The 15,253-nt window shown below is 35.2% G+C and overlaps 1 protein-coding gene across 3 annotated transcripts in view; it reads right to left on the minus strand.

Annotated features, from left to right (window-relative positions):
- LOC108726036 (rap1 GTPase-activating protein 1) overlaps nucleotides 1-15,253 on the minus strand; it is a 122,925-nt gene that overhangs the window by 36,539 nt on the left and 71,133 nt on the right. For 2 of the 3 annotated variants that reach the window (XM_018453393.1, XM_018453394.1), the window contains exons 2-3: nucleotides 13,663-13,771; nucleotides 13,410-13,502 (exon numbers count right to left, since the gene is read on the minus strand). In XM_018453393.1, coding sequence (XP_018308895.1) covers nucleotides 13,410-13,502; nucleotides 13,663-13,771 — 202 coding nt within the window. Of the gene's footprint in view, nucleotides 1-4,465; nucleotides 5,519-13,409; nucleotides 13,503-13,662; nucleotides 13,772-15,253 lie in introns of those variants that run through there. The other variant, XM_018453395.1, reaches the window with a different exon arrangement.

Below are 15,253 nucleotides of genomic sequence, written 5' to 3' on the forward strand. Positions count from 1 at the left end.
CAACAACGACCGTCGCTGATAGAATGGAGCTGTGACATAACGATAAGAGAGAGTACGCCATCGAAAGAGAAGAGATAAGTCGAAGTATACGCGGATACATCTAAATCTTTGGTAATGATTTGAAAGACGCAGCGAATCGTTATTTCTCTGCCTCGTACATGTCTGACATATCTGAGATCGAGCACTCCGTTAATTGTATAAGTTATCATACATATACCGTTATGAATAAAAGTTTCAAAGGCGCATATATCAAAATCTTCAAGCAAAGCTTTCTTTCGAGCATACTATGAATACATCTTTTCAAAAACTTGACATCTCAAGATAGAGTGCTTTAACGACTACGTAAATTATGACATACGTAAAGACACGAAAGTTTTTTTTATCAAATACTATCGGCAATACATGCTTCGTTATTTCTGTACAAGAATCTTTCAGTTAAGAACCCACGTTCTTAGCTTCTAATTTCCATATTTATTCTTTAAAGATTCTTAATTTCTCAATAAAAACGCTTTAGATTATTGCGTGCGATTCTCATTCAATTTAACAGCCGCGACAGTAGATTACGAATTTCACAGCAAGGTCAGGCACGAAAAAAGAAAAGAACGATAATTGACTGCGCGTGGTTAAATTTCGCACGAGAATGGCCGGCACCGGTCATCCGAGCGACAAGAATAATTCTCGGCGATCGGAGTTCAGTGCGGCGTCTTTTGCGGGGAATTAAAATGCTTGTCGTCGAGCACGTGCTTACCGGAGATCGCATTTAACTCACCGGCCGAGCGTGAGTGCCGCGATCCTTCGAACGTAGTACGTACGTACAATGGCTGCGTTCAGTAAAGAGAACTAATCAGTTAGTCCGGATCTATAATAGGTGTTTTAAGACTTAAGCCGTAAGAAACTGATCAATTACAGTCGAATCCGAGGGGAAAAATCGACTGTGATTCGCCCATTTCTTATGGCTTAAAAACCTATTGTAGATCCGGACTTAGTGACTTATATGATTGGTTCCTACACTTAGCTCCAGCGAAGAATTAAAAGCAAGAAGCAATCATTAAAAAATCACTAAGCGCTAACTGATTAGTTTTCTCTGCTGAACGCAGCTAATAGTTGCGTCTAATACGTGCGCGACAGTTGACGCGGTTGTCATTGCGATTTTTAAAAGATGGAATCGTGAAACGATTAAAATAATCTCGACCCGTTTATATAAACATCAGTTAAAAAAAGAATTTATTTCCCGTTACTTTCCAATTTTGCCATAGGCTTTTTATAATCAACACTTATGTCCTTTTTTCTACCAATGTCTATTAATTTTAATTTATTCTTTATCTTTTTCTAATTTTTAAGATTAGAAAGAAAAAAGATAAAAAGAATTAAACCGAGATTAAAGTCAATTTACATTGATAGAAATGGATATTTATAATCGTGTCTCATGAAACGTTATTACTTCTTTAAGGGGATGGAATGACTAAATTATCGACATTATAGTCGTATAAAAATCTCCAAATTAACTGAACAAAATAAAAAATCCTTTTATAGGATTAAAGTAGACGCAAAATTAAAAGATGGTGCAGTAGACTTTATACTAAAATCGAAAAAAAAGTTAAACATTTACTCAACTTTTTTCGATTTTAGTATAAAGTCCATTGCACCACTTCCTAATTCTACTTCAATCCTGTAAAAGGATTTTTTATCTCGTTCAGTCAATTCGGAGATTTTTATACGACTGTAATGCCTATAATATAATTTGATCATTCCAGTATCCCCTTAAGAGGATATCCTAAAGTCGTATTACCAACTAAACCATATAATTTTTTAATAATAATTACTTTTTTCCTGTCTTACTGATTTTAAAATCCTTTTCCAGGATTAAAGTATATGCATTAATACGTGTCTGTGACGTGGAGTCTACGCTGAGAGAACGACAAAAAATTTCGAAATTGAAACCTTTATCATTTCTTATTGTTAGTCCAATATGGCGCTCCGGAGCTGTCACGTCGTAACAACATTTGCTTCATATAAAAGCTGTGCAATACTTACGAAATAGTAGTCCACAGACTAGTAGTTTGCATGGAGAAGCAGTGTGGAGTTTTTAAAATTGGACTTAAACGAAGTCTAATTAAAACGTAATTGTTGTACGAAAATTGATGTGTATGTGTGGCGTGTGTGAGTGACATATTGATGTAATAATGTGTCGATACATGTAAATTGTCTGTGTGTAAGTAGTATTTTTAATATGACTAATATCGATCCCCTTAACGTGATTGACAACTGGCGATTGAAACAATTTATAGCAGATGACTGTTGTACTGCTTCTACATTCATGTTAAACCCGAGCAATGGATGGTGGTTTTTTATCTAAAAAAAGACAAACACGGTTGCGACGATTTCGCATATGGGGCTCCCCCTGCCTCTCTCTTCCTCTCTCGTCTTATAAAAAGAAATGACGCACGTGTGGAAACCGCAAGGAGATCGCTCGTGGGAAAATAGAATTTTTTTGAGAACATATAACGGAACTAGTTAGGAAAATGAACGGACTACTACTAGGCCGAAGTTACAGTTAATGCTCTCATTTCGCGACGCGATATCTTTCTTCTGCTTCTTCTTCTTGTCCTTCACGAGATCACACTGCTTTTCCGCAGCTTGGTTCATTACCGGCATTCTTAGACACGTAAAGAAAAGAAGCCGCTATAATTTTCTCATTTATAAAACGAGAGTGGCGTATCGTATTGAAAAACGAATTTGCATTCCTCCGATGAAAATGGCGCTCGTAAATATTCAAAGTACCTGAATGTCCGACATATCTGAATTTCGCACGCATATCTCGTACTATATATACCGTGTACTATATATTCTTATATTCTGCCTACATATTTTGTCATAATAAGTATATAACTTCGTTTACAACATACAATATACATATATGTGTATATTTTCATTGACGATACGTATTGAAAGGTCAGTTCTATTCTACATAGCAAAAAATTTAATTGCAAAATTTAATATCTGTCTTAATATATTATTACATACTTTTACAAACTTTTAAAACATGTTAAACTGTTCAAAATAATTACGTGTAAAAAAATTATCATTTAATCGAAAGACGTTCATCAAGAAAGACATCGTCATGTTATATTTTACAACTCTTTATAAGAGTCCATCTAATCTATAATGCAATATTCGTACATATTTTATATCTGCAATTTATCACACAATCTCGATTTTCTATATAATGCCTGTTTACTTTTGATAATTTTAATGTATCAAGAGTTAATTTATTGACAATAATCATGCTCAATAATTCTCAATATTTTAAACATTAGGTTCAATTAATTCTCGTATGGCAAAACGATCACGAATAAATTATAGACACTGTTTTATAGTTCTGACACTTTATGATTTTTCAAACCAACAGCACTTTATTGTTATGGACTCGTTTAATTTATTCATGCTTAGGACAAAGATATTTTTAACTGTCACAGACATTTGTAACTGTTTCTTTCCGATCGATTTAGATCTGATCTTGTTTATCATTTGAATTTGATGTGTCATATTTAGTATTAATGGCTGAAGAAGACTCAGTTAAATCGAAATGTATTTTAAATTCATATTTTTTAATCATTTGACATTCTTATGATTGCTCGTTTTATTAGTCTTTTAATTCTTTTCATTTTTAAATTTAATTATTACATTAATTTTGAAATTTTATATTTCAAAAATGATCGCAATACTGAAAAAAATCTTTAAATTAAGAAGCGCCATAACGGTCAGAACGTTAAGATGTTGAACTATTGTAAATTCATTTAAAATGAATTAATTTCAGAAATGATAATTGCGTGCCGATATGGTTGTCGGACTTTCAACGCAATCAAATCTGAAAATATTAATAATCCCCCCAAATTTCCCAACTATTAAAAACTGTAATAAACTTATTGCGAAAAATAATACCTCAGCCGGGAGTCGAACCCGGATCTCTTGCATTCCGTGCGTACAGTTTTTAAGTTGGGAAATTTGGGGGGATTATTAATATTTTCAGATTTGATTGCGTTGAAAGTCCGACAACCATATCGGCACGCAATTATCATTTCTGAAATTAATTCATTTTAAATGAATTTACAATAGTTCAACATCTTAACGTTCTGACCGTTATGGCGCTTCTTAATTTAAAGTATTATGTTTAACATTAGCGGTCTTTCAATCTTATTATTGAAAAAAATCTGTTTGCCTCAAGTATCGACTTATCTAAGGCCGGAATTGACTCAGACAAGGCATTGAAGATTGAGATTGAAGATTGAAAGATTGAAATTTGACCAATCAAAACAATAGGAACTAAAATTCCTTTACCCTCATTGGTCAAATTTCAATCTTCAATCTTCGATCTCAATCTTCAATGCGTAGTCTGATTCCGACCTAAGTGGACGCATCAGTGTTGCATTCTTGAGACGTGAGAGTGGGAGAGCGGAGGACTTACCTGCGACAAGAGCTTTGGGAAAGTGTGCGCGTGACTGTTGTGTCCGGTTGGTCGCTCCGCTCTCTGTTGTTGCTGTTCCTGTTGTTGCTGCGTCGCAGCCTCCGATCTGAGATCGTGCCTCCATCTCAATACCCCCATCATAACGTGCGGTCACGATAAAAACCGCCGTTTAAAAAACCCACTTCTTTTTCGATTGATCGACGTCGCGCTCGGATTCACAGCCAACTTCACCTCGTTCAGTGATATTCTACGTCTATGTTTTCGCTTTCGATCTGGATTCGTCGGGCTTCGAGATCTCGGATCCCGTCCGAGTTTCGTGCCTTCTGAATGATTAGAGGATTTATTTTCTGCCTTGCGAAAACACAAGTCTTCTCCAGATCGAGCACGTGCGCGTTATTACCCGCCTGTTTTGAAAAGAACTCCGAACGGTCAAGCGTGAAGTCGTCAGCTGTATCACGCACCGGCGATATCTCGAAGCTGACTTCGCATGTATAGAATTCAAACTCCGGTCTTTGGTACGTGCTAACGCTTCTCGATAAAATTACGAAGAAATCGGCGAAATCGATTGCATTCTACGCCGATTCAAAGCGGTGTGTTTTTCACGATGTGAAATTCCTTTCGATGACGCGCTGCCTGCCTTGTGAAAAGAAGACTATTCTTTCGTACGGTGTAGAATTTTATAGTGTCCTATCGGGTCTGAATGCGGACGCCGTTGTCCAGCGCCGACGATCCTCGTCGCTGATCATGCTGGCTGTCATTCCGCGTCGACCGCTCCGAATTTCGCACTCCCGAAACAAGGTGCAACCTGTTTTCTCTCTCTCCTTCTCTCTTATTTTATTTTATGCCGTAGCTTTCGAGAAAACGTCACGACGTTAGTGCCGTTAGTGGGCGACGCGAGGTTCACGGAGCGAGGTCGGAATAGAAAGTCAGCGAGCACGCAAGAAAATCACGCGACATCTTATACGGTGCAACGCGCGTGAGCGACTGCACGCGAGAGAATAACGCGCGAAGTGGGACGATACTTCGAGCGGCACCACGTGACCTCGCACTGCGAGTACGAAGACGCGACTGGACGCGACTACTAGCAGCGGTAGCAGCGAACGGCGAGCGCGCTCGCCGTCTCTCAGTGCCGGATGGAGAGGAGCCTAAGGGAAGGGGACACGCGAACATTAACGCGAAAAAACCTTGGAACGTATACCGGAGGAAATTGGAGCAAATTTCTCACGTTCCCGCCCATCGAAAGAAATACCTCTGAATGAAATAAAATTCAATCACGTTGAATTTACAGTTTTCCCCGAATAAAGAAGTAAATCGTTTCTTTTCAATGTTTCTATTGAAAGCGTCATCGATCTGTTCGAAACTGCAAACGTCAACCATATGAAATATTCGTGGAAAGTAAATTATTCGTGATACGTTAAGAGTTTCCAACGACAGCGCTATATATCGTCGTCATTAAGATTACAAATCGTTTTCCGAGACTTTCATCCGAGAACGTGAAACGGAAAGGAATACGTATTTCTCTCCCACGCGTTGTTTCTATACATTCTCTCACGTACTCCTCTTTGATTTCAAGCGATTATTTTCTAGGCGTCAAGCGAACAAATAACGACGACAATAAAGGGCGCCTTCCACCTATTCTACATCCGTCATTGCGTCGTACCCGGCGCCGTACCCCCCGTCTCGTCCGACGGTCCTAACTATGCCCTCTTCACCCGCGGCGCATCGGTCTGTCGTTCTTAAAACTCCCACCATCGGACCGCAAACGTTGCCATGGTCGCCATCGAGCGCGTAAACTCTTCCTGAAATCGCACGCTCTTGTCTAGCCGTAACTATTCCCAATCAATTAGGTCAGATCGTGCTCTTCGACGTTTTACGGTTGTTCGCACAGCGGGTTTTACATTTTCCGACCGGGCGAACTCGGCGACTGGCGCCACGTAAAGGTTCCAAAAATTCCGAAGAGGCAAGTTGCTGACACAAAATCTTTTCTTCGCAGAAACTTTGTTCGCCTGAGTAATTACTACCTACGTGATTCGTATTACATAAATCAAAATAGAAATTTTTTTATAAAAACATATTTTTGCAAAAAATTCATATATTATGTTTTTGCAAAAAAAAATCCTATGTTGATTTATGTACGAATCACGGTACTAATTACGTAAATCGCATATGGTTAATTAAGTAGGTTGTAAATTTTTTCGAATGTGTCATACGGACCAACTATACAAAATTTGTTTTAACTTTATTTTAACTAGATCCATTTATATTGATCCTGATAGCTGTTATTCGCAGGAAATTTTGAATATCCTTATTTTATTACAAGAGTGTAAATTGTTACAGGAAATAACGATCTCTGGTAACGCAGTTCTGACTGTAACACAATGACGAACGCGATGCTTCTAGATCGAAATTAGTTCGCGTACACGAGCTTTTCAAGAGCAAAGTGAGCCCTTGGCATCCGCATGGTAACGACAGGTGGTGCGGAAGGTGAAACCGAGAGGAAACGTAAATTTGTGGCGAGAATCGAGGGGAGAAAACCAGAGGGAAAAGGAGACGGAAAGAGAGAACGAGAGAGACCGGATGTCCTTTCGTGGTTGACTTATTTCGTTGTCGACAGGCTTCTCGTTTCTTTGTGTCCACGCCTCTTTGTTTCGTTATTTTGTTGAACTTCCTGCGCCCGAAAATTCGAAAGCGTCACACTGTTCACCCGCCACCTTCCCCATTATTTATATACGCTTCAAAGTTATGGATCTCGCGAGATAGATTCCCTCGATGGTAACGATCAATCGTACAAGGGTTTTCTCTTAAAAAAAAAAAAAAAAAAAATCCAAAGTACTAAATCGATAAAAATAATCGTTCATCAGTCGAACGATATTTCGCAGTTACGCACGCTAATAATGGCAAATGAATCGAATAGAAGAATGAATCAAGTTAGAAGAATAGTAGGAATTGTAGGTTAAATTGGATTAATGAACAAATCGGATATACTACACTTGAAACTTGCTCATTGAAACGATTCTATAGATTAACCTCGTTTAAGGGATAAAATGTGTATTTATACTGATGTTGCGGTAATTATGCTGGACGCCAGGAAGTAATTAACGCTTGGAAGAGCAGCGATTACGATACATAATAATCTTTTATTGAGCGAAAGATTAGTTGAAGTTGAAGCTCGAGAAGAGCTGATAGCCGAAAATGGATAAGCGTATAGCGGATACTGATATTGGAACTTTTTTCACAACATAGAGTTCAGTTAGTAGATAACGAGTAGATTAACGAGCTGTAAGCAGCTGCAGTCTATCTAAATCGTTATCAACGGGAAATGGTTTAATATTATGAATCGATATTTAATAATAACTCGATATCGATATGACGAAAATAAAAATTCTCTAATTCACATTTGATACAATTCGGAATCATGTGTAACTTTTATTTAATTGTAGAAAATAGTTAGAGTAACGTTATTACGAATCAAGTATAAAGAAAGAAAGAAAGAAAAAAAAAATTGACTTCTTGGTGAGAAATACGTTTTCAAGTTGATTCAAGTTTCTAACATGATGTTCTTGCTTACGTAACAATTTGACACAATATTTCAATTTTAAATATATACAAAATTATTAAGTCTTATCTATTTAGGATTTCTTGGATGCTCATTTCTTACATCAAGCTGACAATAAAAATAAATTGCAATTATTTTACCGATATTACATAAATGCCAATTTTACAGAATTATTTAGGTAGAATTTTAAATGCAAAATTATTTGTTTATTACTTTCGGATGTATAGTCATCAGCCAGCCTTATTTTTTTGTATTTACTCGCCACGTTCTTTGATTATAGTTCACAAAGAGCACAATGATTACTTTTTATGGAAGGAAAGCCTGTGACACGAAATCTATGATCTTCACGGTCACTGCGCAGAGGGCTGCGAAGATCGTACAAATCTGAAAATCTTCCCGGCCGTTTGGCCAGAGTACGATGGTTCGAAGCGACAACTTCCGGTGCGCTTACCTGGCCGACCGGAAGCGACGCCGTCCCTTCTACCTCGCTCTTTGCATTAGCGCGTCTCGTTTTATCGCGTTGCGCGAAATCAGCGATGCGTTTCGGAGTTTCGGTTCACGTATGATGAACCATATAATTATTTACTACTTAAGGAATGCTTGTGGTTCCCGTAAGGATTGACAAATGTGCCATTTAAAATAGCACAGTAGAAAATGATAGACAATTCGTTTCCATTGTTAGCTTTGCACGAGAAGCAAAGTCTTTTCTTTAAAGAAATTTATCTTGAGTAAATCGATCGGCAACTTACGGTCTCTCGATACCAATATCTTTTAATCATAATTATTATATAAATAATTAATCATGTTATTCTCTCGATTTCTTAAAGCGAAATACAAATAATCACAAATTGCAATAATAATGGAAATATAATTAAACAATTATTTAATCAGATGTTATTATACAGTTACGAAGAAATATATACTTAAAAATACAAGAACCTTGAAAAGTTAGAATTGTCTAATTAAGGAACAAATAAATAATGAATTTTAGCTTTTTGTGTTCCGCTCCAGTTATACACTATATTATGGATCGTATTATTTATGTTATTATTCTTAAATTAGCTTTTTTATTTCCATTTTTTTTTCAAATGAGAGAGAGAGAGAGAGAACCGTAGATTTGTTAAAACTAAATAAACAAATGTAAGTTATTCTTGTGAAATCGAAAATTGAGTGCAAAGTAACAGAATCCTTCCGCCATCTAACGGCAGCTTCATAAAGCATCTTTTCCATGCACTATTAAAGAAATCCTAAAGTTATCTGTTTGACCGACTAAACGCAATAACTTTTCAAAAACTAAAAAAATAAATTAAGATAATTCATAGGCTCTCAATATTCAAAATACCCCATACAGCACAGAACGTGCAGCGATATCGTTGCAATAACGCTGCAATATTGCTGCAACATGCAATATTGCTACAATGTTGCAGCATTGTTGCTGTAACTTTTGTGCTATATGGGATATAAATATTAATAGTAAAAAAAGGCAACTGTGAGCACAACGCAGTTGATATTAAGTGTGCAACTTAATTCTCAGCCTTTTTAATGAAAATATGTTGCTTATTTACATAAAAACAAATATCTCGCACTTACAAGCTCTGATTAAATCTAATAATGTTTTTTTCTAAAAACTATTCTAATTCCTTGTTTCAATTTTTTTTGGTTGTCCAGGATGTTCTTCATCTTGGAGATTGAAATTACCATCTCAAAAAACTTTTGAAACCACTTTACATGTACTATAATTACGCATTGGTTTTGATTTAGCATGAGGCCTGTTCTTTTTGGCTGAACTTTTGCACCAGTTCATCTTTCTTCCTTTTCTCTTCAGGAGGAAAGAAAAAGAAGAAAGATGAACTGGTGCAAGAGTCAAAAAGAACAGACCTATTGTTGTCTTATCGACCCTGCCTAGGTAAATCAAGCCGATAAGTTAGAACTACTGCTAGGGCAACAGAGCCACTATGTGTACACCGCTGATAACGTGTCTCTGATTATCCCCATGAATATGATCTACATTATCGACAGCAAAAAACGTTCACCGATCAGAAAGAGATATGATGTAAACACAAGAGAAAAAGAAAAGCGAGTTAAAAGGAGTGAACGTTTCTCACATTATGGGATAGCATGTGACACACAGATGATTACAACTCATATGTCGAAATCCGGATCGCGATTCACCAGTGAGAAAAAAAGCGAGAGGCGCGCAATATTCTTTAATTCCCACATACGCAACTTCCTGCAGATGTGACTTTTTTTCTCTTTGCTTGTTATTCGCGATTTTTTTCTCTTGACTTTTCTCACGAATGTAAAAATCACTTGATTTCTTCGATCGAAAGAGAAGATTTGACTTAGCGACGTGACTGATTAAGTTAAAGGGATGCTGGAGTTGTCCTGTTTTACCGATCAAATGTGACTTATTTACGGTTTGCAAACTTATAATTTACGAAACATCGACATACGTCAATATCGCATACATACGTACATACAAATTAGTAGAATACTAAAATATTTTTGTTTTCTTAGAGTAGAAATTAAAAAATAACTCCCTAACCATCGACGTTACAAGATCGCTACTAATTAAAGAAATCTTAAAATAAAGATAAAAATAATAAATAAAGGGCGAAATAAGAGTCAATACGTAAAAATTATAGTCCGAAAATTGATGAAACATGAAAGATTGAGTCAGTCTGAATATAAAATATAAAATAACATTTAATTAAATAAATTGAGAAACGCTTAAAATAAAGACCGAACTTCAACAATGTCAATAGAACAGATTCTTTAATTTCAAACTAAAAATATCAATAATAGTGATATCTTTAATTCAGTTCCTTATATTATCATTCTGTCTTACTCAAACGCGTATATCTATCTTTATCTAACATATTGCAGCGCTATTTCTTGAAAGATTTTACTGCTACACGCAATATTGCTCATTTTTACCACTCTATATCTTCATATCTCTATTTTGTATGAAACAATTGTAAACAAGACTTTTCTTTTAGATTTTTAATCGTAGTTCCAATTGCACGATATGATCAGTGTTGCCTCTATATGATGACTCTTATTTTATATATATAAACTGTAGAATTGTTTTAAGCAAATACTGTCATCACATGATAGCTGTATAATTTTTGTTTGTTTTTCGTACAGCCAATGTTTCGTAAAGTCAATGTTTGTTATTTCCGTGCGTTTATTTTAATCGTGTATAAGAATTTTACAATTCTGTAAAGTCAATTCAAAAATATTTTAGAATTACGAAATGTCGGTAATTCGCTTCACTTTAGGATCTTCCTTAATATGCAAGTCTTAGTAGCCAGTATTCATAGTTGGATCTTATATTTAAGACCTAAGTCTTAAGTACAGTCTTAAGATGTCATGAACCAATCAGAGAGCCGTATTAGCATCTTAAAACATTACTTAAGACGGTCTTAAAATAGGAACGGACTATAAATACCGCCCATAGTATTTTCAGCAATTTCAATTAATTTCGGAGATCTCATTGCTATTAATGTTCCGCTTCTCATTGATATTAAAACACTAGTATTTCTCTTTAATTAATCGTTCTATCAACATCTATGATTGAAAGAAGAGAACATGTACTTTTTACCATATTATCCCGTAGAATTTGTTCTGCGGTGTTATTCTAGCCCGTTCAGACATTCAATCAATTACCGAGAAACTGGTAACTCGACACGAAGATGAGCGCGTCTCTCTTACTCCCCCCTTCCTCCCCCTTCTCACCATTTTGAGCCGAGTAAAAGGGGATAGACATTGTCCCTTGTGTTGTGCCGATTTAATACATCTGTGACTAGCGTAATGCCCCTTCTAGCAAAGGGAAAGGCCCAGACGTGATACGGGGTCCTATGCGTAGCTCTGTCCGATTGCAGGAAATCAAGTGATGCGTGATTGGGTGATTCGTTTTGACTTTTTCTATCCGCGTTCTGCAGACAACCGTGATGGATTGCGTTGTTCATTCATTCTCAGTCTCTTCCTATCTCCTTTTTCTCGCATCGTTGTCCATTCATCTACGGCTCCTTATAGAGCGTGGACAATGTCACGCGAGATTTACGCGCAAGAAACGAAAAATTGAAAATAATCGAACGGACGATTTCAGAAGAAAGGCATTATTTCTTTTTTCCACAAAGAAATTTTTTGAAAAAAATAATTATTTTTCGTTTTAAGAAAAACATTGCGTCAATTATGAAAATAGTATAACAGTAAAAGATAATACTTTAATTACAAAACTTTGTGTAAAATCTATTGTGGTCCAAATAGCACGTATCTCCGTATTTCTTCTCAGGATTTCTTCCTGTTCCAACACAAGTAAAGGTATCTTTAATATTTCTAAAAAAAGCAATAATATCAAAAACTGCATAAGAGATTGCACCAACTAAAATCAAATTTATACACATTATATAACCCAATCCAAATGATATTTTTGTGTTCCTGTTCTTGTTCCAATTCAAGTAATATCTTTTTGTTTCAATTTAAATGTCAAAGATTTAATATAAAAAACTTGGCACTACTAGAGCTTAAATATAAAAAAATTCATACTTATATTAAGTATGAATAATTCATACTTATATTCATACTTATGTTAATTGTAGCAGCATCAAGTTTTTTGCGTAAAATATTTTTAACATTTGAGATGAAACAAAAAGATATTATTATTTAGATTGGAATAAGAATATTCTTAATGAAAATACGAAGATACATATCTTGTGTTGTCATTTTTTCGCATTTAACTGATGCACTTTTTTCATTTTTTTTCATTTATCCCTTTGTCTCTTTCCTTAAAAGGTTGCAACAAATATCTGTTCTCTATATCGTTTTCGCAAAGTAACATAACGATTTATGTATGTGACGATTAACGTAGTATTAGGTATTAAGTATATGCTTGAAATATTGATTGGAACAGTTGTCAATATCATTTCAAAACGCTGAAAAACTAAATCGACCGTGAAAGCGTGAGACAAAAGTGCAATGTCCTAAATTTGACTTAACTTTCATGAGACTTTCAACTCGTTAAATTATAGTTAAATATGTGAAATTAGATAACGAGGGACCAGCAATTCTGTTCTTTTAGTACATACGGGCACCGGTATATAATGGTTAACTTAAATAAATGTTACATTGTAGAAAGTCATTTTAAAAATGAAAATAAAAACTATATTGGCTCTTACGTACTTTATATTTTTATAAATATATGAAATCATTATAATCGATCATTTTAAAGAAAGTCTTATTTCAAAAAGCTTTTTTTGTGTTTTTCCAGATAATTTATAAAAACCCACATTTTTTTTTAAATCATTTCGATTTTCTCGATAATTTACGGTGTCATTCACACACATATCTGTGTACTTCAATGCAAGTAAGAATCTTATCACATACCTGAGAAAAGTATGACGGCAGAACACAGCGTTGATCATCGAGACGCGAACTTTGCACTCGTTCCAATAACTCGAATAGATCCTGCGTCGTGCTCTGCAATAGATATTTCAAAATACATTTCCCTTCACTTCCCCTCTTGTTCTCATTCACAAAGCTACGTGATTAATTGTCGCAAGTATAAATCAATGATCATATAACGGTATCAGCTCGTTCTTGGAAACATTCCATTAGTATAGTCGACGATGTAACTTACCTTGACTTTCTCCGGATTTGCGCCCGATATGTCTTTCTTATCATCTTCCACGGTGGTGGGTCGCCGCGACTCGGACTCGCAGTATACGGGCTGTTCCAGCTGCTGCCTCCTGAAAAGCGAGTCATGAATTGTTAGTAGCGATTCTTTCCACAGTTCTCCCGTAAATGGAGCATCAAGATAGTACAAACACCAAAATTATTGTTATGGCGACTAGACTGTCGTTTCGAAACAATCTTAACATTCACGTCGACTCATAAATTTCTATATTTTATACTACACTGATAAAAAATATAGTCAATTTTAACAAATATTTAGTTCAATACTGCCAACTAAATATTTATTAAATATAAAGATATATTTATTTGTTACAAGAAACATTAATTCGATTTAACAATCATTCTTTTTACTGAACAAATATTTATTTATTGTAAGTAAATGTTTAGTTGGCAGTATTGAACTAAATATTTATTAAAATTGACTATATCTTTTTTCAATGTGAATATCCTTACGTCGCGATACAGTAAGGCGCGACACAAGGATATCTGGCTGATTTGTGCTGATTTGATATTCACATTAATACAATTAATATTATTAAGAAAAAAACATAAAAGAATAAAATATCATATATATCTTTATTTCTTCGTTTATAAAATTGTGCGTAAATTTAATTTTTAACATCAATATAAAATCATATATTTTTTATTTAATGTATTTTACAATTAATAATACATACAATATCCTGACTCTCTTCTTCCCCCTCCCCCGATAGATCAAATCAACGTGAATGTTACATACAGAACAGCGCACAATATAAAAAATATCTATATTATTACACGGACCAATAATAATTATCGACATTCTAATCGAAGAATATTCCCACTAATTTATATTATTAATCTTTTCGAAAATTTCTCGATAGTCAGCTTCCTGATCGAGCACATTTCCTGGAGTACATAAGGTTAAACACGTAGATGGAAAAATACTACATTTTCCTTCGGCGGAGCGGGAGATATTGGCTGTTTCGAGAACACGTTTTGTACGCGCGATCCTATAAAGTATAAGTGCACCATTACCGGTCGTATATTAAGAAATAGGCGTATTAACATATTTCCGCGGAGGCACATAATAACTTGCCCGTACATACGTTACACGATATTATTACAAAACAATTTCTCTCTCTCTCTCTCTCTCTCTCTCTCTCTCTCTCTCTCTCTCTCTCTCTCTCTCCTTTCTACCCGTAACGATATTGCTTAAAATAAGACACTTTGTAGGTTTCGATAGAAAACTTAAACAACGCCCGCGGATAAATAACAAAAATAAAGTGAAATATCACGAAATACATTTTGCGTATCTCTCTTTCTCTATACATATATAGAGGGTAACTGCGGAAAGTAATTCCGATAAACTTAAAGATTGAGAGATCTCGTAACATTGAATAACTTATTACTTTATTAAATAATCCAATACGACGACGTCTTCTTAAGCAGAGCTAGGTATATTTGCATTTAAAATGCCATTTAAAATGTAATTCTATTTAAAATGCTAAATGTAAAATATTTAAAAAAAATGTACATTAAAATGTATGTAGGGA

The sequence above is a fragment of the Mycetomoellerius zeteki genome, unplaced genomic scaffold (assembly GCF_001594055.1).
Source record: "Mycetomoellerius zeteki isolate Tzet28-1 unplaced genomic scaffold, Tzet1.0 scaffold38, whole genome shotgun sequence".
Taxonomy (NCBI): domain Eukaryota; kingdom Metazoa; phylum Arthropoda; class Insecta; order Hymenoptera; family Formicidae; genus Mycetomoellerius; species Mycetomoellerius zeteki.